The 25471-nt window shown below is 39.9% G+C and overlaps 1 protein-coding gene across 5 annotated transcripts in view; it reads left to right on the top strand.

Moving 5' to 3' along the window:
* FAM222B (family with sequence similarity 222 member B) overlaps positions 1-25471 on the top strand; it is a 46683-nt gene extending 21212 nt beyond the window's left edge. For 3 of the 5 annotated variants that reach the window (XM_048824374.2, XM_048824376.2, XM_075120919.1), the window contains 3 exons: positions 11833-11960; positions 19940-21518; positions 25324-25471. In XM_048824374.2, coding sequence (XP_048680331.1) covers positions 11879-11960; positions 19940-21518; positions 25324-25351 — 1689 coding nt within the window. In that variant the 5' untranslated portion in view covers positions 11833-11878 and the 3' untranslated portion in view covers positions 25352-25471. Of the gene's footprint in view, positions 1-11832; positions 11961-19939 lie in introns of all 5 variants that reach the window. The other 2 variants (XR_007353196.2, XM_048824378.2) reach the window with 2 other exon arrangements.

Genomic DNA, 25471 nt, shown 5'->3' with positions numbered 1-25471 from the left:
TAGCAAAGTTTACTACTACTGAGAATACTTGTGTAGCAACTTCCATTTGAGGGTCTTGGAGCACTTTCCAAATACTAAGCCTCACCACTTGCCCTATGAAGTAAGAAAGTATAGATTCCAAGGCCAGGAGAGACCACTCTGATTATCTAGTCTGACTTCCTGTATAATGCAGGCCAAAGAACTTCCCAAATAATTCCTAGAACATCCCCATTTTATAGATGGAGAAACAGCTGTAGAGAAGGTGTCTCACCCAAAGTCACACAGGATGTCTGCAGCAGAGCAAGGAATAAAACCTAGATCTGCAGTCTTGTACCTTAATCACAAGTCTACTGTTCCTCCCACCCAAGAAATTACTGCATTGTAATGGGGTTACAGTTGTATGGCAGCTGGGACCTTAAATTCAATACTAACATAATTTAATACTGAAGCAACTATCAACTTTATTGAACGTGTCCACATGCCACAGGCATTATAAAGGTGCAGGAGTGCCTTTCTAACTAAGGCTGCACTTGGCTTTTCATTTTGTTTTATATGGAGACTAGTGTCTCCTCCCCAAATGTACAGTACATAATCTGTACTGGATAAAAATTGGATTTTCTGTTTATTTTCAACTAGATCTATTGTTTGGTTTAAGTTAAAATTAATTTAAAAACTAGGAGAGTGTTTTCCTTCTGCAGTGTCTGGCTACCAAATGGCTGGCTTATTTTTCACATTTTACATATAGTTAAAACATGTTGCCTGTTGGTTTGAATGTACATTCTGAATAAATTTGGTTGAAATTAAGCACAGGAAAATAATCATTAATGATCTGTCATCTTATAGTCACAATTTTCATTACTCAGGGTGGCTACCGTTTCCCAACACTTATGGTGAGTAAACTGAAGCTACCCAATGCAGGCCAAGCTAGTCACACCGTGAGTAAATTTTATCATTTTGTTAATGAGTTTTTAAAAGAAAAAACTGGAACAAACAGGGATTGTCGTATGCAGCCACCAGGACTGCCCCACTTCCAATATGATTCAAGATCAGGGTTTGAATCCTGAACCTTCAGTTCACCATATTAATCATCTATTCCTTCAACTACAAGAGTAACATGTCTTGTGTGTGGGGCAGCCATTAGAGAGAAATATCACACACCATTTGCTAATGGCTTACACAACTATTTGCTTGACAGCAGTAGATTGCTGGGAATTGGAACTCCTGGTTCTATTCCCAGCTTTAGAGGGGAGAGTGGTTAGTAGATAGAGCAGGGGACACTGGGACGTGGAGTGGAGTGAAGAAATATTACACACAACACAGCTATGTTCCTTACAATAAAATACAAATCCTTAATTACAGCCTCATGCTTTTCCCATAAACACAGCACAGTTAACCTCTGCACATATGTTTTTAATGTTGCTGGGGTTGTAATTGAGTTTTGCATTATACTGTAAGGGAGATTAATGTGTAGTATGTTACTTTATCACTTGCTGGCAGAAATAAGTTCCTTGTGATGATGCAGAATCTTTCACTGTCTGTGAAAATATGCTATGTAGGAATTACGATGCGGTTAAGAGGTTTCCCATAACTTGATATTTTCTTCCTTTTTAAGGTTTGCATTGAGCAGATGTTACACTTTAACCAATCTTAATCCATTTCTTATGGAATTATTTAGCTTCCAATAACTTCCACAACTTGGTAGGTGCTGTGCAAACATCTATGAAACAGTGACATGATCCCTGCCCTGAAGAAGATGGATGCCTTTTGTTGTTTCAAAGATCTGGTCAGGAGTCTGGAGGGCATTTTCCTGGGATATTATGTTAGTCATTGAAGAGCCTTTGTGACATCTTTTAAGAGTAGGGAATTTAGCCTGCTGTTCTGGCCAACTTCTGATTTTGATAACTGCACTCTGCCTACGTACATTACACCACTACCTTGGATACAGTTTCCTTCCCTGTTCTGTCCCCAGCTCTGCCACTTACTCCAAAGCCTCAGCTGATCTGTTCGTGTAATAGGGCGCCCATCACTGTAGTATAGAGGACCTTGCAAACTTTAACTTATCCTCTCATACCTGACAAGATAGAGATTATCCCTTGTATAAGTGACAGTCGAAGCACAGAGTGACTAAATGACTTGCCTAAGATCACATGGCAGAACCAGGATTTATACCCAGGTCTCATGAGTCCAGTCCAATGTCTTAATTACAAGACCAGCCTTCCTTCTGTTTAATTTTTGTCTTGATTTTATGCATCTGTAAAATGGAATATGCGCAATTCATGGCTGTCTCTGGGTGGTTGGGAGGCCGAAGTAGTGTTTGTAAGGTTCGTTGAGATGCCTGGATGAAGGACAAAGAGTTAATAATTAAAATTGGAAGTAAGCTGTAAAGGGGTGGAACCATATTCTGGTCTGTTGGCTAGCAAAAATGCAAAATATAAGTGGGCCAACCAGCAGAAATTAAGTTAAAACATATTTAGTGAGAAGCATTGTTAATGGCTTTTTTTTGGCCCAACTAACCAGGCATTAGTGGAAATGTATGGTGATTTGCAATGGGGAAGCCACACAAGCAATTTCGTGTTTGTCCACATCGTTGCTAACAGCTTCCTTTGCAGAGTACAAGCAGGAGTAGGCTTCTTGCCAGCAACAGCGTCATTCAGATTAGGGCTTTAGTTCAATTATGTCTAATTAACATTTATTGCAGATAGCAGTGATAATTACTTCCAAGTCAGTTTGTTGGCGGTGGTTATCCCAAGGCTAAAGTACAAGTTGGATGGATTTTAATAACTGAAGTGATGCATTGCTCTTCCTTTTTTTTTTAAGACCTCATTTATACCAAAGGCCAGAAGCTATGTAAAACTCCATTTTACAATTAAAACCTACTGTTCTACTCTTCAGCAGATGTGCAGTGCTGTATTTTAAGATCTAATAAGACCAACCTAAAATGGTTTTTTATATTCAAAAATCATATACTGGAACTTGCTGCTTTATCACAGTAAAATGGATTTGATGGTACTGATGTCATTCACGGTAATGCATACCTGTTATGAGATTATAGGTGCAATATTTTAGTCTTTTGGCTGAATTTGAACTTCTGTTCAAAATTACAGATATTGATTTGAAGCCAGGTAGCCCTTCCTGACAGCTTTCAAGTCCAAAAGGATTGTAATGTTGCCAGTGTTTGTTTTGTGAACTCTTACTTTAAAGCTCCTTAGTTTTCTGTTTTGAGTGTTTTCAGTGGGTTGGGAAAAAGGGCAAGAAGTGGATCCATATACATTTCAATTTCTTCTTTCTTGCTTTTCAAACTAACTAATTTTGTTGCCTGACTAACATTATAAATGGTGGTCAGCCTAAAGGTGAAATGGTTTATAAGCAAAACCTTAATTAAACTGCAAGGAGCAAAATTGATTTTATTGACGCTCTTAGAGAGATCTAGAAGAGGACCTTCTTGATTCAGACAACCAAAAAACTTTATATTGGTAGAAGCTGATAGGACACTTCAACTCATACAAAAGGCAGCTCTCCACTGTTCACTCCTTCTCTCCTTGTTTACTCCCCATACACTTGCTAGAGTGATTTATTGCCATATCAAGAAAAGCCGCCTCCTCTGTAACATTACTTTGCAATTTTTGACTTATAAAATATTAAAAGGTTGTTGCATGTGTTGTCTGTGAAAACAGTGCTGGTCTGATAGTTTAGTTATGAAAAATAGTTAGGTATGTCAAATATATTGTTCTTCTAGCAGGTTATAGCAGAGATACTACACAAGAATGTTTCCTTGTGGATTCCCAGAAATGGAGGGATGGTGGAAAATGGGAGAAGGGGAGAGCAGGAAGTCTGGGAGATATGCTGATGATCTCAGTCTAGACTTTCAGAGTAGCAGCCGTGTTAGTCTGTATTCGCAAAAAGAACAGGAGGACTTGTGGCACCTTAAAGACTAACCAGTTTATTTGAGCATAAGCTTTCGTGAGCTACAAGTGATGGAACTGACTGAAATTGTAATAAATACCAATGTTGGCTAGTGGGGATGGTGTGTGGTATGAGTGTATGATCTTAAAATGTAATACACACCAAGTGACGCTGCATTATGAAAAAAGAAAAGGAGTACTTGTGGCACCTTAGAGACTAACCAATTTATTTGAGCATGAAGGGAGCTGTAGCTCACGAAAGCTCATGCTCAAATAAATTGGTTAGTCTCTAAGGTGCCACAAGTACTCCTTTTCTTTTTGCGAATCCAGACTAACACGGCTGTTACTCTGAAACCTGCATTATGAAAGGAGACAAAAACGTAACACCTAACTAATACCACTTAGATATGCTGATTCCTAAATCACTGGCCTTCTCAAACTGACGTTTGTAATGCCCTGACCTTTTTGAAAATACAGAATTTTTCCTTTCAGTATTGTGTGAATTACGTAAACAATTCCTGCCTGTGTAATTGGTATGAATGTGTTCAGGAGAACATAATATATACTTCAAAAACTAGACTATGGGTTACTTTGGGAGAGCAAAAAAGGAATCAGAGTAGCAGCCGTGTTAGTCTGTATCTGCAAAAAGAAAAGGAGGACTTGTGGCTCCTTAGAGACTAACAAATTTATTTGAGCATAAAGTTCATGAGCTACAGCTCACTTCATCAGATGCATCCGATGAAGTGAGCTGTGAAGCTTATGCTCAGATAAATTTGTTAGTCTCTAAGGTGCCACAAGTCCTCCTTTTCTTATTGCAAAAAAGGAATGAGCTTCAGTGGTCTGTAGTTTTGTCTTTAGTGTCTTAACTGGGAGTAAACAAGACAGTTCCGCTAGAAGCATGAAAATCAGCTTGCATTCAGTTATGTTTGTAACAGGCACTTACATATGGTTGTACCAAAGCAACTTTACAACCCTAGTTTGTCCTGGAGCATTTTTTCAGGCTGAACTTACAGTTATGCAGTGTGTATTTGGGATTTTGTCATAATCATAATGCATTGTTACTATTTATTAAATTTAATGCAGTTTCTATATGAATAAGGGGAAGAAGTGAAGCACGTCCCTGAGCCATAGGTACTTAAAGCCCTCAGAAGGCTTAAGGGACCCCAGGGTGCTGGAAACTTTAAATAGTTTTGAGCTTTTCTTTTGTGTGAGTAGTTTCTGTTGCCTTCTCAAATCTCTGAGCTTTGTGACCTCAGTAGTGAAGGTCTATAGTTAATCCTGGAATTTCAAACATGCATGTTTATTTTCATGAGTCTAAAGTTAGACTTCACCAGCTTACTTTTTTCAAAATCAGACCTGTTTCTCATTTCATTGGCCTATGTCAGTTTTGTGGGGACCATTTCCTTTGCCTGCTTGAGAGTTTCAGGCAGTATGGTATGTTTGAAAGGTCAGCAAAAACTTTTTTAATTTGAGCATGTGATCTATTTATTTAGTGGCAGAACACGTAAATTAGAGTAATGGGACTTTGTTTCTAGCACTGGGCTGTTAAGAACAAGTAATTTACTCTATGCTGTACAAGATACCAGAGGCATCTGTGTTCCCTGATAGAACTGCTGCCTCTGAAGTTTGCTATTTTCTGGTTGATAAGCATAGAATTTTCTTGAAATTTTAAGCTCTACTATGGCAACCTCTGAGAAGTCTCTTGCTAAAACTGATGGAGCCCTTCCATCGATAGCTCAGTTTAGGATGAAGTTAAGTGTAGGTCACCTTGCCCTGTGGCAGCTGAAATAGTTGAGCCCACTCTGGAAATGGGGTACAGAATGCTTTCTATTACCAAGACAAAACAATACATACTCTCAGCCTTCATCATCTCAATTTATTGGTAACTTAATGGTAAAAAAAACATAGTAGGGGTGTTTGTGATTAGTCCAAAACAAAGCATTACAACTCGAGAATTCAGAATTAAGCTGAAAAAAACATTCAGTTAAGGCACCCAACCAGCCCTAACTCGGCCCTATAGTGATGTCCTAAAATAATGATGATGGCAGTCTAGTGTTGCGGTCCCAGATTAGATGTGATTGATTTTTAAAGAGTCAGTGTTTTTATCTTCTGACTTTAAAAATCACTAATGGAGATTTTTGTCTGGGGGGAATTTTAGTTTTAAAAGAATATTTTAAAATTTCATGAACAAGAAGCCCAAAGAGACTGCTATGTGCAATATTTCTAGTGATTAGATTATATGTAGTGTCAGCTCTAAATCTTTTTTTATATTTAACTTTTAAGGGCAGATTTAGTGATACATCAAGCAGCCAGAGCACCCAGTTAAGCTGGGTTTACAGCTGCTTTGCATTGTTGGAGCAGTGTAAAGCAGCCAGAATATACTGGTGAATCTAGTCTTTCAGTCAATTGCAAATAAGCGGGCTGTGTTAGCGAGTGAAGAGCGTTGGGAGGGAGCAAAGAAAGCTCAGACTGAGTCCTAATGTGTCCTCTGCACAGTTCCCTCAGTTCCCACAACAGTGCTGCCTCAAAGGACAGTGATAAGGGGAGCCCTGCAAGCACTGATGCCCAAGAGAGTATGCAGCCTTGGAGTCTTCATAGACAGTGGCAGTTGGGCCTCATCTGCCAGTGAGAACTGTTTATACATATGGTCCAGTCTCTCTCCTACCACTGAGTCATTCCAACCAATAGAATTGATGCTTTTATTTCAGCTGGTGAGGAAGGGTTGAGTTGCTTCTGTCCCAGTGGCCCACTTAAGAGTTAGTTGACCTTGTCTCTAGTCTATATAATTATAACACTTAGATAAAGTGACTGCATTACTCCATTATGGAGATCATTAAGGACAAAAAAACCCTGACATACTAAATCTGTTAGAAGACATGTTAATTTTTAACTGATCAGCTAATGAATTTACTTGTAAAATCTTAGAATATTCATTGTGTTCTCAAAGAGTAAATTTGGGGAGGGTATACTGTATTTTTAATTTTAAAAAAATAAGAGATTGAAGCATGTCTTAAAGTACAAAATGAAGCTCAGCTTTAACTATGGAGTCATAACCAGCTCCTCCATGATACGTTTTCTTAGCACTGCCAGAACACCTACATTGCTTCTCTTAATAGCCACTATTTCCCTGGCCATTATGAATTAAATTATTGGCAGTCCGCCTACAGTGGAGACCAGGAAAAGGTGGTAATTCTTTTTAAAATGCTTCCATTTTTAAAAAAAATTCTCATATAAATAAAGCTCTTTCTTTAAGACATGTTTTGCCTTTGTCATCACAAATCTCCTGTGTACAGATCTCCTATATTTAAAGTGAGTAACTTAGCTTGTGGGCTCCTACACAGAATGAACTAGGCAAAGCTTATTTTTGCAGACTTTTAGTAAACATAAGGTCTGTGTGAATTGGAGATGAAATCAGATTCTTAACTATGTAAATTGGTATTCTTTGGACACCAAGGAAATGCTGCTTTCCCATGATAGCAGTCTGACCACTCTGAACTTAATGCTGTCTTGGGCTGCTCTTAGCCACTTGTTCACATTTTGAATGTGTCGTCATCCTGTTTATTGCTGTAGGTACGTGTAAGGCATTGACGCGCACTGTCGCACTTTAGCAAGAGGAAGAGTCACAATACTTTAAGACTATAATGATATTTAAAGACTGAACAGTTAAATAAGCCCTCTGCATATCTCACTCTAGTGTTACTTGTGCAGTCATAAAGTATTGTTAGTGCGGTTTGTACTTTATATGGTGGTGCTCCTTTCTTTAGGGGGTGTACATACAAAAGTTGTTACATAAAACATTAGAGGCTAAGAGATACTTTAGCCATGAAATAAGAGAGAGCACCAGATCCTGGATTAGCCGCTGTTTTTTTCGGAGTACAAATGAGATGCTTACAGGACCTGATGATGATTGATTAAAATCCTCTGCATTGCTGAAGTTTGCATTGGAACTCTGTGAAGAGTAGTCAATGAACAAAGATGACAGAGAAACAGGCCTCAGTTATGCCAGACTTGTGAAACTAATAGAGGAGTGAGGAAAGAGAGGGTAGATACTTTCTGCTGAATCTGAGCTTTTGCTTACTCAGGTGAAGCAGTAAAAGTGTATAAGGGAAGAATGCCAAAGTCTGTGGAAATTTACAATGTTTTTTGTCATCTTTGGTTTAAAAGGGATCTGAATGCTTGTTTTGTCTTTCATTCTTGTTGGGTATAATTTGGAGGCGGGAACTGTCCACAGGATGCCAGGAAAGTTCTCATGGAATTCTGCAGCTTTGTTTATATTCATGAATAAGTTTCTTAAATGTAGAGGCTAAGCAATGTCTCTGTTCCTAAAATAATTTAATTTAAGCTCTGGATGTGGCAAGCCATCGCTGAGGGTTTTTTTAAACCCCTTTAAATCCCATTGAGAACTCAGTCTGTTACAGGCTGAGGAAAAATTACAGTTCAGGTTTTGAGGTCTGAAAGAAAATGCAAGATTTGTGAGGTGAACACAGTTATTACCATCTATTAGTGATAGAGTCACAGTGAAGTTGTTCTCTTGGTGTTTTGCATAATTATCTGAATTCTGCACTGCCTGGAGAGTTCCATGTATTTATATTTCTCACAGGATTGCCAGTGAATTCCTTAGGTTTTCAAAGGGCTGTCTGTTTTGGGCTTGTCTGCCTTGATCAGTAGCGTGGAATAGTCATGCTGGCTTTCAGTGCCCTAAATTATGGTGAGCTCCACTTCTCCACTACTCACAACTGGCACTTGTTTGCACATGTAACTTAGTTGACAATATACCTGGGAGACTTGCTTCTAATATTTTGAAAGTATTCATACTATAAAGATGCAGCTTTTTCATAAACAAATATTTGCGGAGAAAAACCTATCGGATTTATGGTGCTTGGTTTTGATCAACCTTTGATCAGTTGGCTCAATAAACAAGTTAATGTCTTGTACAAATTGACCAACTGTTATGACATGGAAAACTTTGGTTATGTCTACACTGCAGTTAACCTGCAGCTGGCTTGTGACAGCTGACTTAAGCTCAGGATAAGGGGCTGTTTAATGGTGGTATAGACGTTCAGGCTTGGGCTGAAGCCCAAGTTCTGGAGCCCTTCCACCTCATAGAATTTTAAAACTGAGAACTAAATTTAGAGTCAAGATCCATGCTTCTGGTTTCCATCACGTAGCCTTTAATGTATGGTAGTGGTGAAATGATCATTCATGGTTTCATTAGTTAAAACTGTCCCTTCAATGCAAAGCTGTTTGGGTATGTGTGCTTTAAGATGGGTATATCATGGAGTGTATGCCACAACTTGTATACCATTGGTGTCAATCCCATTGATCTAATGGGAACTGATTTAGTCAAATCCAGTTTCAAATTCAGAAACTTGTAGTACTCTCCAAAAAGGCATCTACATGGAGTTCTGGTACCCAAAGAGCTCCAAAGAGCCTCTACCTTCTTGTTGATAGCCCAAGGTTCTTAAAGATGAGAAAGACATAGAATGCTGCAAATGTTCTTCATTGCCTAACAGTAGTGGGCAATGAAGAACATTTGCAGCATTCTATGTCTTTCTCATCTTTAAGAACCTTGGGCTATGTCTACTCTACAGCTTACGTCGGCATAACTTCTGTCATTCAGGGGTGTGAATAAACCACCCCCCGAGCAACGTAAATTACTCTGACATAAGTGCCGGTGTGGACAGTGCTATGTCAGTGGACGAACTTCTCCCTCTGACATAGCTTCTGCTGCTCGCAGGGGCTAGAGTAGTTAAGACAAAGAGGGAGCTCCCATCAGCTTAGAGCAGCTGCGTTAGAGAACTTATAGTGGCACAGCTGCATTGATGCAGCCGCGCTGCTGTAAACTCTCGAGTGTAGCCATGTCCTTAAAGTTTCTTCTACCTGTGATGGCCATAGCTGATCCCATTAGACCACAGAAGTTGCTAAACTTCCTTGCCAAGATACAGGATGTTTATTCTCAACTAGTTTCCTTGTAGGGGTAGAGGTTTGTTTCAAGTGCTCCCAATTGCTTGAAAGGAATTTGTTAGAAAACTTAGAAAACTTTATCCACTCAAAACTATCAGTTGTGAAGTCCATCACTTTTCTATAAAATCTATCTTGAGCAGTCTGAGCTTTAGATATTATCACTAAGGTCCTGTTAACATGAGAATATAGCATCAATTTAACTAAAGGTGTGACTTCAAACCAGTATAGTTAGGGATTTGCACTGGTTTGCATGGACGCTCATATTTTGGTTTAGTTGAAGTTAACTGGGAATAAAAGTAAGCAAAACTGACATAAGACACTCTAAAATTTAACTGTACAGCTTTAATGTGTAGACGAGGCCTAAAAGTCTTACCATCCTATATTTTTCACCAATACGCATCACTGTGGAAACCCAGATTTTTGCCTGCCTTCTGTTAGCAGGTTTCAAGTTCATCATTCCCTTAAATAATTTACCTATGTGGTGCTGAAATTCCAGTGAAACATCTGCTCTTTGAGAGAACAGCATCTGGAGCAAACGGGATTAACCTGTTAGTGTGGTGGCTGGTAAATGCATACAGTCCACTGCCTTTATTTCCCCAAAGGCATCTTGTTGGAGCAGCAAGCACCTTGCATAGAAGGCTGCTTTTTCTGAAGGTGCTTGTTTTTGTTTAATAAGGGTTCCTGGCTCTACTGAGAGAAGCACTTCTCACAAGGTGGCTTTTTGTGCTTCTCTAAATGGTGCAAGAATATCAGTTTAACTTTTTTTTTCCAGTATTTGTTTTCAAATTATTTACCTAGAGCAAACAAAACCCCTTCGTCACTTATCTGCTGACCTGTCATGCTGATAAATGGACCGCTGCATTCCATTAAAGTCAGGGTGTATGGTACTTGGTATGGCTTCTTGGTGACAGCTGATCATTTTTCATTTGTTGACCTATCTCTGTGTTACCTTCACAGTACGTTTTAAAACACAGGTTAGTCTTAGCCAACCTGACATAGTGCTGGACAATCCGATTGCATTTTCTACCATTGTGTCCTCTCAGAATGACACCCAAGCAGACGTGTCTGGTGCTAGTTCATTTACAACTGGGGCAGCATCAATCTCACTAGCTGAGTCTTGTTAGTGTTATGAAGGGATTTAAAGACTGAGTTATCTGTGCTGCAAAAGTCATTTCTTAACTCTGCGCCTAGGTATAAATGCTTATAAGAGAATTGTCCTCTTTAGGTAGGTAGCTGATGTGCACCTAGAGTTTCTATCTTCCTTCGTTTTAGAAGTAGGTTTGATCTATTTAAATCCAAGGCTGAAAAGGCAAAATAGGTTCCCTATTAGGGGAGTTTTGTAACCCTGAAAGGAAGCATTGTGTATGTCAGTTTTGCTCCTCTGTGCAATGTGCTGCATGCCATATAACTCTAGCTGTGGGTTATTCACCCGTCTTGTAACCTTCAGGGACGCTGTTTTGCTTATAGATAAAATAACTTTATTGCCTGGGTTTATTAGGTTGCAGTTGTGCAGCTTTCTCCGTTATTCAAGGACTACAGCTGTTCTATATCTTATCTTTGAACGGCAGCTTGGTAACTTTTTTTATGCAATTCGGTAGAACCACAGTAGGATGGCCTGTCCTAGGAAATCCAGAACTTTTTTTTTCCCCTTCAGAATAACCCTGCAAATGCAAGTGCCAAAATTTGTCGTTTGTAGGTTAAATGGTAGAAACGTTCCAATGCTGGTGAATGCTGTTAAGTGTTGGCATTTTTCATTTCCCAGTTAGTGTACAGATGCGCCATATTAAAGTGTCAGTTTAACCATCACCACAGTTGGAAAGTACATTGCTATAGATAAGAATAAGATATATTTTTAATCAACAATACTGCTAATTAAATTGCATCGGTGAAGCATGGGTCCCTGTTTCACATAGGGTTGGCTGTTTGCTTCTGTTTCATCTCAGTATTATCTGTGTATTATAACCTTGAATTGTCTTTGTTGTTGCAGTGTGCGGAGGAGTGAATGCCCCATGTTGTGTTAGTGCCTGTCTGCCATGCTGGCCTGTCTACCAGGACCAGGTGACCTCTCCTTTCAGCTTCTTTCTTACCCGCAGATGAACACTGGACTTCAGAAATGTGAGTGATGTTTTGCCTTCAGGACGAGGTTAATTGTTAAATCTGGCACTAGTATAGCTATGAAATAAACATTTAGGTACAGCGGAAAATCTCTTGAATATTTTGTCTCTTATGTTTTGTCGTGCCTTCAAGGCATCCATCAATAATGGTTGTGAGAAACCACTATCAAAGTTCAAGCATTAGCAGCTAGCCTTCCCTTTCCAGTGTTTGAGAGGTTAATTTTAATCATAGCAGTACAACACACTTGAATTCTTGCCTCTTTACTAAAAGCATTAGGCAGTGAAACCGTACATATTGATTTGGCTCTTAATAGAATTTTTTTTCTGGTTCCTTTTCACCGAATTGAATTGAGAAACAGACCCCAATAGACGTTAAATCATTCTTAATGCAGAGTTGTTGCAGTTTGTTTTGTTGATATAGGGATATATCGCATTCTGATAAACCACAAATATTTGTAATCTGGCCAGTATTTCCAGTATTCAGAGTGTTCTCTCCATCCTGCTGTCTTTCCTGTGGCTTTGAAAGTTCTTGCATAGAATTACGGCGGTAACCAACACATTTACTTTCACTAACCTCTTTCATCCCTGTGACATTTTCACTGATATTTCAGGAGAACCTTCTATTCAGATCCAAGCATTAGTTTATTAGGGAATAGTTTAAATCATCCTCTCTTTGTTCCCCCCCCCCACTTCCCCTCATCCTCCTGAGATCCCTTGAGTCACAAATTGATTCCACAGTTGGGGTGGCAAATAAGAAACTATTCCAAGAATGTTTATTAAAGAACTGGGTATAATGATCTCCTTACAGAATGTAGTTTAGCCTGTCCCTAGTATCTGCAACTTGTAGAAGGGGAAAATTCATATCTCTTCATTTAGCTTTTGGTTTTGGACTTGCTATCACCTTTTTAAATCAAATAATTTACACTCCAATTATAGTCAAACTAAACAACATGTTATGGTCCATGACTTGCTAATGAAATTTGGCATGGGAATATTGAGGAGTAAAGGTAATAGTCTACTAGTTATGTAACTGGGGCATACCAGAAGAGAACAAATTCTTGAGATGTGTGTGTCTTACATCACAGTATGTGTAATTTCCCCAAATGTGCTTTGTAATTGTAGTAACAGTTGTGACATTAACACAATTAATATTAACAAGCAGTGGGAAGGACTTGAAGCCAGCCTAGGGAAAGAACAAGTTAAAGAATATTGAGATGTATTCAAGTCATTAGGGCCTGATAAAATTTAGGGTACTAAAGGAACTAGCTGAAGCAATCTCAGCACCATTAGCAGTTATTTCTGAGAACTTATGGAGAATGGACTAGGTCCCAGAGGACTGGAGAAGGGCATACATAGTACCTACCTTTCAGAAGGGGAACAAAGAGGTGCTGTGAAACTATAGACCAGTCAGCCTAACATCGGTACCTGGAAAGATACTGGAACAAATTATCAAACAATCAGTTTTTAAGCATCTAGAAGATAATAGGGTTATAAGTATAGTCAGTGTGGATTTGTCAAGAACAAATCATGCCAAATCAATCTAATTTCCTCCCTTGACAGGGTTGCTGTCCTAGTGGATAGGGAAGTTGTAGATGTGATATATCTTGATTTAAGTAATGGTTTTGACAGTCCCACGTGACATTCTCATAGGCAAACTAGGGAAATGTGATCTAGTTTAAATTACTGTAAAGGTGGGTGCAAAACTGAAAGATAGTATCAATGATTTGCTGTCAAGCTGGGGGTATTTTTCTAGTGGGATTCCATGGGGTCTGTTCTGGTCTATTCAATATTTTCACTAATACTCTCCACTCCATTGTGCAACTATCTTTGTATAAATTTTGCAGATGACGCCAACCTGGCACTTTTTGAGGACAGGATTTGAATTCAAAACAACCTGGAAAGTTGGAGAATTGGTTTGAAATCAACAAGATGAAATTCAATATAGACAAGTGCAAAGTACTACACTTAGGAAGGAAAAAATCTAATGCACAACTACAAAATCTGGAGTAAATGGTTAGGTGGCAGCACTGCTGGAAAGGATATGAGGGTAGAGTGGGTCACAAGTTGACTGTGGCTATGTCTACACTATGGCTTATGTTGGCATAACTTATGTTGCTCGGGAGGTGAATAAACCACCCCCCTGAGCGACATACGTTACACAGACATAAGCGCCCGTGTGGACAGCGCTATGTCGGCGGGAGAACTTCTCCTGCCAACAGAGCTCCCGCCGCTCGTGGAGGTGGTTTTATTATGCTGACAGGAGAGCTGTGTGTGTGCAGGCAAGCCCTGTGAGTCAACATTGTGGTGCAGTTGCAAAAAAGGCTAATAGTATTCTGGGGTGTATTAACAGAAGTGTCCTATGTCAGACCCGGGAGGAGATTGTCTTGCTCTACTCAACACTGGTGAGTCCTCAGTAGAATACTATGTCCCCTTCTGGGCACCACGCTTCAGGAAGGATATGGACAAACTGGAGAGAGTCCAGAGGAGAGCAACAAAAACAAAAAGGTTTAGAAAAGCTGACCTATATGGGGAGACTTAAAAAAAAAACTGGGCATGTTTAATCTTGTGAAAGGAAGACTGAGGGGGCCCATCCTCTCATACGTTAAGGGCTGCTCTAAAGAGTACTGTGATTGGTTTTCCATGTCCACTGAAGATAAGACAAGAAGTAATGCACTTAATCTGCATCAAGGGAGATTTAGGTTGATATTAGAAAAAACATTTTCGGATAGTTAAGCACTGGGATAGGCTGCCAAGGGAAGTCGTGGAATCCCCATCATTGTCGGTTTTAAGAACGGTTAGATAAACTTCTGTGAGAGATGGTCTAAGTATAATTTGTCCTGTCTCAGTGGAAGGGGCTGGGCTGAGCAACTTCTCAAAGCCCGTGCTAGCCGTACATTTCTGTGGTTGCAGCAAGAGGATGTGCCCAGAAAGGGGCTTTCACAATGTGATATGCAGGTAGACTGCCATCTAATGGCATTCCCCCCCCTTTTTTTTTCCCCTCCTTTCCATCTTATTAATATATGTATCATTATGTCTTTTCAGCTGAATATTGCTGACTAAAACTACATGGGAGGGGAGAGAACTTGGTGCACTTTCTTACAAAGAAAACCTACAATTTGTTAAAAAGCTTCCTTGGTTGGTGATCACTTCAGAATATTGGAAAGCTTCATACTGAAAGGGCAAATTAGTGAAATCTTTTAACATGTTTGTTTGGTGAGATGAGGGTGTGAATTGTGGGCCAATTTCATACTGCATTAGTTCTATATTTTCTAAAGGTAACAGGAATATCTGTTAGCTAGCAATATCTCTTAGCCTGATATTGCCGGCTCTTTCCAGGCACTGCTTGACACTGGACTGAAAGCAGTACCATAACCTCATTTAGGACTTGTCTACACAGGGAAAAAGCCTGCAGTAGCTACTCCCACACTTACTCTTGCTGTTCACTTCATGTCTTAGTGCACAATAATTTACTGCACTTTGGAAGCGCATTAAGCTAAACTGTTCAAGAAGTGCTCAGTAAGTGTGTCCACAGAGGGAGTTAGCGCTGAGTAGCTCGTGCACTATAAATTTTCACCCTAGCTTGCTGCTCACTAATTTTCCTAGTGTAGACAAGCCCTTAGTGAAGAGTTTAGGTACTGTGTTTAAAAGAATTTAGCACATAAAGTGGCTGGCAGATGTTTAAACGCCACTAATGCTTAGCAGTTCCAGTTAGCTCTGATTTATATTGAAAATCAAAATGCCCCCTCTGCGGCAGATGTGTATGAGATTATTTGGTGCATTTCTCCGCATCCGGTATGTGCATAAATAGTCTTGCTCCTGGCCAAAGGAAAGCTGAGTTAATAAGCATTTTTAATGAACAATGTGTGGGGGTTTTTTTTGTTTAGGGATAGCTGGAGAAGAGGATTTGAAATAGTCCCATGCTTTTTATAGAAGCCTTAAGAAACTCTCTAACTGTACCAGATAACTTTTATTAATAGAAGTCCAGAAAGCCTGAGGAATTGTTCTAGATACAGCTCTCTGGATCACATTGGTCTTGCATTCTATTTAAAGCTCTACATAGTTACTTTCTTTTCTGTCCACCTCCAGATGAAGGGCTTTTTTCTAAGGATACGGCATGAAGGCAGAGGTGCTAGATGACTTGTAAATATTTTGTCTTTTTGAAACTGATAACGTATCGGTATTTTTTTTATTTATTTATATATTTATTTATTTATTTTAAAGACTTTGCAAAAAAACCTCAATTTTGTAAGATTTCAAGGGAAAGCAGAGTAACCCTGAAATTTGTCCTTCACCCACATGTGTGGGATTTCTCATTGATCTCTTATCTGAATTCTTTCCTTCCTTCCTTCCTTCTGTTTCTTAAATATAACACTGAAGACAATATCAAATACTTGAGGCAAAGAATATATTGTCAAAAGAGCAAAAATGCCTTTTTATTGGGCAATGATCATAGTTTCCAGTGATGTAAAGACAGGTGCCTCAGGGCCTTCAAAGAAAAAGATTGATTGAGATGATGGTGGAGTAGCCACAGTTGAGACGAAGTGTGGGTTTTATGTTCCTGGACTAAAAGACTAATCAACAGGCTAAAATTAACTCCTTCCCAAAGACTGAGGACTCTCATTAAACCTACAGGAAAATTGCAGCAGTTGAGAGCTTTACCCAGGAATTGGGTATAGCTCTTCTTTTTTTGTTTTGAATTTGATTATTGTAAGGATCCTTAAGGCTTGTTATACTTTAATGAATTTTAATGAAAATATAACCATAAGTAGGTTACAAAGCTGTGGTTTAAAGCCTGAATGTTAAATGCACATAAAGAAAAATATTTTATTCGTATTGAAATTAATCAGAGAAATACGCCATTGCTAACAAGAAAATATTTCTGATATTTAGAGGTGCACATCTAATTGTTGTATAGACTGGCACAGAAGTCTGGAACTGATCACAAGTGATGGGGATGCTGGACAGCAAAGACACATTTTGTTTAAATTATGCTTGATATTTTCCCATTCATTTTGTCAGCTGAGGTAATCTATTTTTTTCTATCCTACGTAATCCCCATGACTACTTCACTGTAGCCTTGGAATCCCTGTACTGGTCCTTCAGGTCCCCTGAGTACGCCTTAATTCCTGTTTCTGACTTATTCAGTTTTCTCTGTTTTGTTGCCCAAATTGATCCTGCAAAGATTAGAGTCTGCTGTGAAGAAAAACTACTGGTGTAGCATAATTACATTTTATGTAGTATATGGGGAGCCTCAGGAATACGTTCTCTTGATCAGTCCTAAGTAAATTATGGATGTTTTAGCTAGTTCAGGGCAAGAGAGGCATTGACTCTGTAAACTAGAATTACATAGGAAAGGAGGGGGAAGGTGAGGGAATGGGTTGTTAACTTAAGAGAGGCCAATTCAAAGGGGATTTGAAAAATGGTTTGTCAGTTACTTAAGATAGGACATCAGGTTTCATCTTGGTGCATGTTTAACTTGAACTGAAGGCTTGTTTTCACTCTTAAAGTAAACTATTGTGCTTTTAAAATAAGGAACTCTGGTTCAGAGCTGTAGATGTGCTATAGTTGATAGACGCAAAGTGTTCAGTTTTGCATATTAAAATGTGATAAATATTTTAACTGCTACCTGACAATAATTGTAATGCATTGTCAAAGTACACCCAAGACCTTACCTACTGGAAAGGTGGCAAACTATCCCACATACTAGGTCACTAATAACATTTATTACCCAGTTTGATATTGGATTTCTGAAATTCTTGTCTAGTTTTTCCATAAAATGTAAAAGAGAGATGCTTTGAAGTGTTAAGCAGAAACTCTATCTGAAATTGGCCAAGTTCACACAACCCAAGTTGCAGAAAGGCCTGGATTCCCTTCAGCCTGATCAGTTAACTCTTTCATCAGAATTACCTAGCATGTTTCCAGGGTAGGCATCTTTTGGAAAAGGCAGAGAAGATGAGAAGGAATAGAAGAACCTGCTAAAAATACAGCCAACAAAGTTTTGAGAGCTGCTGACAGAAACCTGGCAACAGAGTACTAGCATTGCCTAACTTGAGGAGACGTTCCTGACTTCATTAGAAATGCAAGAGCTCAGTCAAAAAGGAAGTTAGAACCTGCATGACAGGGTGAGGTGAGACATGAGAACAAAGAGGATGTTCAGGTTAATAAATATCAAATTAGTATTTCCTCTAATTAGTAGGGGGGGTGGTAGATGCCAGTGCTTAAACACCATGGTGAGAGGCATCTCAGAAACAATGAAGATGGATAGGTAAACTGCCAGCTGGCACAGCTGAGTGCATGCTGTGCTAAAGAAACAACTAGCTTATAAATATTCCCATTTTACAAAGGATATGTTTAATTTTGTTATTGTTTCTCCTTTTGGTATCCATCCCATCATCTCTTGCATTGCCCTTGGTTTCTAAGGACAGCTTTTCTTATAGAAGCAGTGCCCTGCCTTCAGTTTTAGAGACTAAAATCATATGCTCTGTAGACAGTGATTGAAAGGGAGCTAGTAATGCTGCTTAGACCTTAACCATACTTGGTAGATAACTTCTTCTAAGCAAATTGTTTTCCAAAAGGCTATAATCAAGTGCATATGTTCAACCAAAGGTCTGCCTCCCTAGTAGCAGCATGATCTCTGGTGGGCTGTAGTTCCTAGGTCTCTTCTGCTTGGGACAGTGAGATACCAAGCGCACTGGCAATGGCCCTGCTGGGCTCTGGAGAAGTCAGCTGCAGAACCCCCTACCAGCAAATCACTGCAGTAGCATGTGTAGGAGCTATGGAGGAAGCTAAACATCTTGTTCTATGAGAGGGGAGCTGCTTTTCTGGTGGACAAAATCTGCAAGGTGAAAAATCAAGCAGAAGGGGAATGAGATTATGGAAGAGCAAGCCTATATTGGAAGATTATAAAATTGCTTTTAAAGCAAAGGCTTATGGGAGGCAGCCAGTAGAACTTTGAAGGGAAATGTGCTGTCTAATCCACAGATGCATTCCACCCTCCTAGATTTTCATATGGCCTTTGCCGAAATGTACAAATGGCAGCCTGCTGCTCATCCTTCAGCCAGGTGGATATCTGCTAAGTGAGGATAAATGGAACAGGATGGCTGTCTGGAATATATTTTGCCCACATGTGGTAGATAAATGTGCCTTTAGGATCTGTTGTGGTACCCTGATTGTAACTGTTTATTGTTAGGATACTCTCCCAAACTGACTGTCATAGTGAATATGGAGATTAGCTGAGTAGGGTGACAGAGGTGAAAGGCACAAAATAATGCGTCTTTAGCAGAATGGGAATTATACAATATAACCGGGCTAAACTAGAATTACTAAAGACTTCTCAAAGAACCTTTGAGTATTTGCCGGAGAAGACAGTTTAAAAAATGTTAAGTGCCTCAATTTCTGAATAATGCTGACATTGAAATCCAAGTAGTTTTTATTTGAAGTGGCTTTATATGGGGCTCACACCAACATTCTGTGCATTTTTCCATTCTGTTCGCTAACTTCCTTCTCTGTTTCCTAAACTAGAAGCTCAGGATTCCAAGAACAGCTTAAGAAGGGGGCTAGGGAGGGAGGACAGAGGCAGATTTTAAGTCTGAGAATATTCATTAGGCTGCAGCATTTGCCCCACCTCTTATCCAGCATAGAAAATAATCTGAGGTGCAGGCCATCCGATGCGTTGATTGCGGCACACCTGGTTTGTCCAGAGCTCCTCAAGGGTTAATGTAACTACCATCATTTTCTGAATAAACTTAGTTTAAGAAATGGTCTGGTTCAGTTTTTACTCCCTTCAGGCTGGTCTTGCCTGAAGTTGAGTGGTGCGTCATGTTGGTTTCCACTGATGAAGGGAATCAGATAACTGGTGCTTGCCCACTGGTTTTGGGAAGATTCGGCTCTTTTATCTTTTGAATGCTTTAACTTGCTTGTTCTGAGAGAACGCTGCTTCTTTCCAGAGTCAGTACTGATGGATTCCCTCTTTCTCCACAGGGGACACTACACAGAAGATGAGATCTGCACAGTATCCTACCCCAGCAGAATTGGATGCTTATGCTAAGAAGGTTGCCAACAATCCACTGACTATAAAAATTTTTCCAAACAGCGTCAAGGTTCCCCAGAGGAAACACATACGCCGTACTGTGAACGGACTTGATACTTCAGGCCAGAGGTATAGTCCTTACCCATCCCAGCCCACCACAAAAACAGGCCTGCTCGCGATAGTCAAATCTCCAGCTAAAGGAATTATCAAAGACTTGGACGGAACACGCGCACGTCTGCTGCCGGAAGCAATGATGAATCCCCCTTCCACACCGTACATTGCACCTAGCACTTTAAACCACCCCCAGGCGCTTGCTCGCCAGCAGGCCCTTCAGCATGCACAGACTCTGCCACACCCCCAGAGCATACCGCAGCCACAGACTTTGCAGCTCCCTCAGGGTATACTGCAGCCACAAAGCTTAACACACCCTCAGGGTATACCGCAGCCGCAGACTTTGCCGCACCCTCAGAATATGCAGCAGCCGCAGAGCTTGCAGCATCCTCAGACCATGGCACATCAAGCTCTGCAGCACCATGCAAACACTTTGCTGCAGCCGGGTTTACATGGAAGCAGAAAGATGCCGGATGCAGATGCGCCGCCGAATGTGACCGTGTCTACCTCAACCATTCCCCTCTCTATGGCTGCCACTCTGCAGCAGAACCAGCCGCCAGACCTGAGCAGCATTGTGCACCAGATTAACCAGTTCTGCCAGGCCAGAGCTGGCATTAGCACTACCTCAGTATGTGAGGGACAGATTGCAAACCCTAGCCCCATAAGTCGCAATCTGCTGATCAATGCAAGTACCAGGGTGTCTACTCACAATGTTCCCACTCCCATGCCTTCCTGTGTAGTAAACCCTGTAGATCATGCTGCTGCTGCTATTCCGTCTTCTGCCTCTGTTAACGTACCCATGGTAAACATCAGCAGGGTGCCGTCTGCATACCAGACTGAAATGAAATCAGTTGCATGGAACCAGCATCAGCTTGCACATCTCCAGCAGATGTGTGGTGATGCTGCTGGACCTACTGGACTTGCCGGGAAGCACCCTCACAGAGAGATTGCAGGGCAAGGTTTTCCTGGTAAAACTTCAAACTACCCTCAAGAACTGTGCATGAGCCAGTCTTTCAACTTAAAGCCCCCTATTGAGAAGCCTACACCTTCCCCACCTGTGAATGGATTGCAGGGACCCTTGCCATATACTAATGGGCACTATTTCCAGCCCATATGGAATAACATTCTGCCCACACCGAACAGTGACAGCTCTGGGTCACAGGACCTTGCCATGCCTTTTCATGGAGGACAGCCAGCAGGGGCACCACTAGATTGTGCAGCAGGAGCTCATTATAGAGCCGGAGCTGGTTCATCCAGCCAGAATAGTGTGATGCAGACCATGGATTACCTAAGTGGGGACTTCCAACAGGCGTGCTTCAGAGATCAGAGTATGGCTGTCCTGGGAAAAGTCCATCGGCCTCCCATGAACCGAGCGCCTGAACCAACTGATAGTCGAAATCTTCATATTCAGCACCCGGGGTATAGATAGGCTGCAGTCACTTTCACAGACAAAATTAGAGGTTTAGTCTTAATTTTAATTAATAAGCAAAGTATTTTTAATTTGCAAACTTGTGTGATCATTATAATCATTGAAACAAGACTTAAGGTATATTTAAAAGCTTTACATCCACATTTTTCCTCTTAGCATCAAATATATAACATGCCTTTTGTTTCAAATAACTTGATTACACTACTGCATCCCACAGCTATTTCTTCACCACAGAATCCTCTTTGCTCAGCATTTGCCTTCTACTTGGTGACTACTTGCTGGACTGTTAAGTTGCTGCAGGGTTCACAGTTGCATCTAGTAGCCAGGTCTTTAAAAAGCTAGGTAGCATAGATGCTTACATTTCCATCTAAATTTCCTCTGCAGATTAAGAGCAACAAAATTTGTCAGGAAGTAGGGCTTATGTTCAACTCTAAAGCCTGTTTCATTAAATGCATTAAACGTTGACCATTTGCACTGTCTAGCGACTTATTTAATTGAAAAGAGAGCCTACTTTTGAAAGGATTTATCTAGGGTTATATATTTAGGCATTAACATAGGAAGAAGCTTTTTGCTAGCTCTTGCAGAGAGTTCCGCATTTGTCATTTTGACTTTGGTCTATCTCCAGAGTCAAAAGCCCCTCACAGACCTTCTGGATGCTTTGTTGAGGACAGGGTATGGGAGTGGCAGTTTTAGGATGTAGGGTACATAGCTGCAATAGTAGCTGCCTCCTTCCCTCTTCGCTTCCACTTGACCATTTTAAAGCTAACTATGTCTGAACCCCTCGCTGCTAGGAGTCTGGATTTCCTGATACAAAGTGCTGTATTGAGGTTTTATTCCAGGAATCTAGACCCATTGACGACCCCACAAGGGTTCAGTTGCTCCTCCAGTAGATAGAATTAATTTCAGGGTAGATTAGCATATTTAGAAGTCTGTCTCCACTGTAAAGGTAAGGGCACATAGTGACTGGAATGGCGTTCTCACATTCCGACAGCATCAATGAAATGAAAGGTATTTGCTATGAAACGAAGCTCTAGAGACATGGTGGGTCTTACAGCCCTGTACTCTTATATGTTAAAGCACCAACATAGATGCGATAGAACAGTTCTCATATCTGGGAATTACCATTTAAGCTATTTTTAAAGTACTCTTTTCCCAGATTCTCTGTGCCTAACTACTTCTCTTCCCTCCCCATGTCACTTAAAGCAGCTAAATGAGTTGGTGACCGATAGAACACTAACTATTGGATAACCTCAATGTCTCATTCTCTTCAGCATATTGAAACATCCCTTCTTTTAAAGCTAAATTTATTGTAAGTAGGAAGTTTCTCATCTCTGTAAATGAGACTAATACTTGAACATAATGATCACAGTCAAGTTTGGAATTAAAAAAAAAAAGTAAATGCATTGATTCTTTATATGTACACTGGCTAAAAATATTGCTCTACACTGTAACTTTTAAGTGTAATATTTCTGTATGAATGTCGCCTGGTAGCGTGGGTTTGAGTAGCATTGTGTATGAGTGAACCCCCTGGCCTCTGCCATTCACTGGCCTCCCTCACAGCCCTTTGAAAAACAAAGCCTTAAGTATTTGCTCCTTGAACTTTCCTTAATGAGCATGATTTAAAATATTAAGACATCATACAAAATTTAAAAAAAAAACCACAACAAACTTACAAGTTTTGAAGTGATGTCATAGTTGGCTAGAGATTCTTAAAGATTTTCGTAAATGGAAAAAATTAGAAAACATTTATTTGTATTTTTTAATTTAGACGTGTAGTTCTGGGCTGTAACAAATATTTAGGTTTCAAAGCTTAGCAGAGTACGTTTTCTGATTCCTTGCGTAAGATAGTACACTTACACCATGTCATTATTTAAATTCTTTTAAGTGTACTATAAACCGTTCTTTAGTGATTACTCTTTAGCTAAGTTAAGCAGTCTGACTAAAGACGGATTAAATTATGTGTTGGCTTGTGTTGCCTTATATTTAAAAGGAAAAATTGCCTGATTGTGTTATGCCAAATGATAGCAACATGAAGTCCTAATTTATTGTTTATAATCGTATTCCTGCAGTCTTTGTGAAAACTGGTAAATATACATCTATGAAAGAACTAAAACCCTGAGGCTTTTCATGCAATATTTTTCTGAATACATTATCTTGGAAGCCAAGGATTGAGTCTGAAGCTGCTTCCCTTCCATTTTCCCTGTCGCCTCTTCCCCTCCTCCAAATTGATCTAGGGCTGTGCTGTGACTTTAACATTTCCCACTAAGGTAGTTACTGTAAGGTGTTCTGCTACCTGAAATATGCCTATGTTTTATTGGGTTCATTAGCCTACTGCAAGTACAAACCCCAGACGGTGATTCATCTTCTGCCCTCCCCCCAAAACGGAGAGCTAGTGAAACCCCATGTTTCGGCTCTTGACAAAAAGTGATATAAATGTCTGAAGTTATGCTAATGTTACAGTAAGCCATTGGAGATAGTCTGAGAGTCTTGTCATGAGTTGTTCTGAACTAATAACTGCCAATAGAATCGACACCTCTGAGACTTTGGCCTGATGCAGCAGGACTGTGAAGCAAAAATATTCAAGACACATCCAGGTAGGACATTCCATTAGCTGTTCAAAAAATTAGAACAATTTTGCTATTAAAACCTACTCAGATATTTTGCCTTGTTCTGAGTCCAGTTTTTATTGAAAATAACTACATTCTGCATCAGTGTATGACTAACAGCTTTTTCTTATACTTAAGAGATTTTTACCCTTTTTTAATCAGTGGTTTTGTTCACTTACATGCTTAGTTTATAGACTCAACCTGTAAAAGAAACATTTACTCCAACATGAATCCAGCAATAAGGGTCCAATAAAGGGCCCCACTGGACATGCACTGTTGCTCAAATGATGACAAAGGATAGGGTGTTTGGTACTTAGTATCATTTGGTAGAATCTTTTTATTTTGGGACTCTTTTGTGCAGAGTGAGACTCTGGTGTGTTTAGTAGGAGCCATGCTTTTGACTTCTAGAAACATTTCGCAGTATTCATTCAGATTGATATTTTTCCTTCCTCCAGTTCCTGCTATAATTTTACTAATACAAAGATGAGGAACTGGTTCTAAGGAAAATATAGCATTCTGGTCCTATTCCATGCAATATTGAATGCTGTGAAAGTTTCCCTACCTAGTAGAACTCTGTTTTGCATGTGTTTAATTTGTACAGCACTTTTGTAAACTCTCTAGGCTTTCACTTGGGTCTTTGACATAGATGGGTGTCTTCCATTGGAATTTACACCACTGTTCCGATTAGAGCACTTCCAGCTTTCCACTTCTTCTCCACTGAAAGGTCAAGCACTTACGACCTCTGATGCAAATCTCTTGCATCCCCATTTCCATGTCTGGATATTGATGAAATCAATCTTTGACATTTATGGAATAATTCTTTCCTTTGGGGGGGAAAGTAAGGAGCTAAATATTTCATATGTTTTTCTCAGTGAGCTCTGGATTATTTTATGCTGTGCTGTCAGCACCATAATCTATTCCCTCCTAATGCACTACACTGGTTCAGCAGAATATTGCTATGCAGACACTTCTGCTGGTTTCTAATGATTTACTTCTGTCCAGTGGAGGTTGTTAGTAAACAGAGCAGAGAAGGGATAAGTGTGAAAGTGGTGAAAAGGCTTCCAATGGGAAACTTCCATCTCTGCTGTATCTTTTCTGTTGAGCAGTGGCTTTGAAGCTGTTATCCGCCCAATTTGTTACAGCCCAAAGTTAAAATTTTATAATGACACTTGTGAATTTTCTTTCTTAGAGAACCTTTTCTGAAGCTTATGATGTGAAAGATGTCTCCACAGAACTCGGCCATTCCCGTAGAAACCAAACAGAAATGTTTGCTGGGGTTTGCTGTGGAGAGAATCGGGAATTGCTGCTGTATTTCATTAAAACACATACTGATTATA

The sequence above is a fragment of the Caretta caretta genome, chromosome 17, assembly GCF_965140235.1.
Source record: "Caretta caretta isolate rCarCar2 chromosome 17, rCarCar1.hap1, whole genome shotgun sequence".
Taxonomy (NCBI): Eukaryota; Metazoa; Chordata; order Testudines; family Cheloniidae; genus Caretta; species Caretta caretta.
This window is presented reverse-complemented; position numbering and strand designations above follow the sequence as displayed.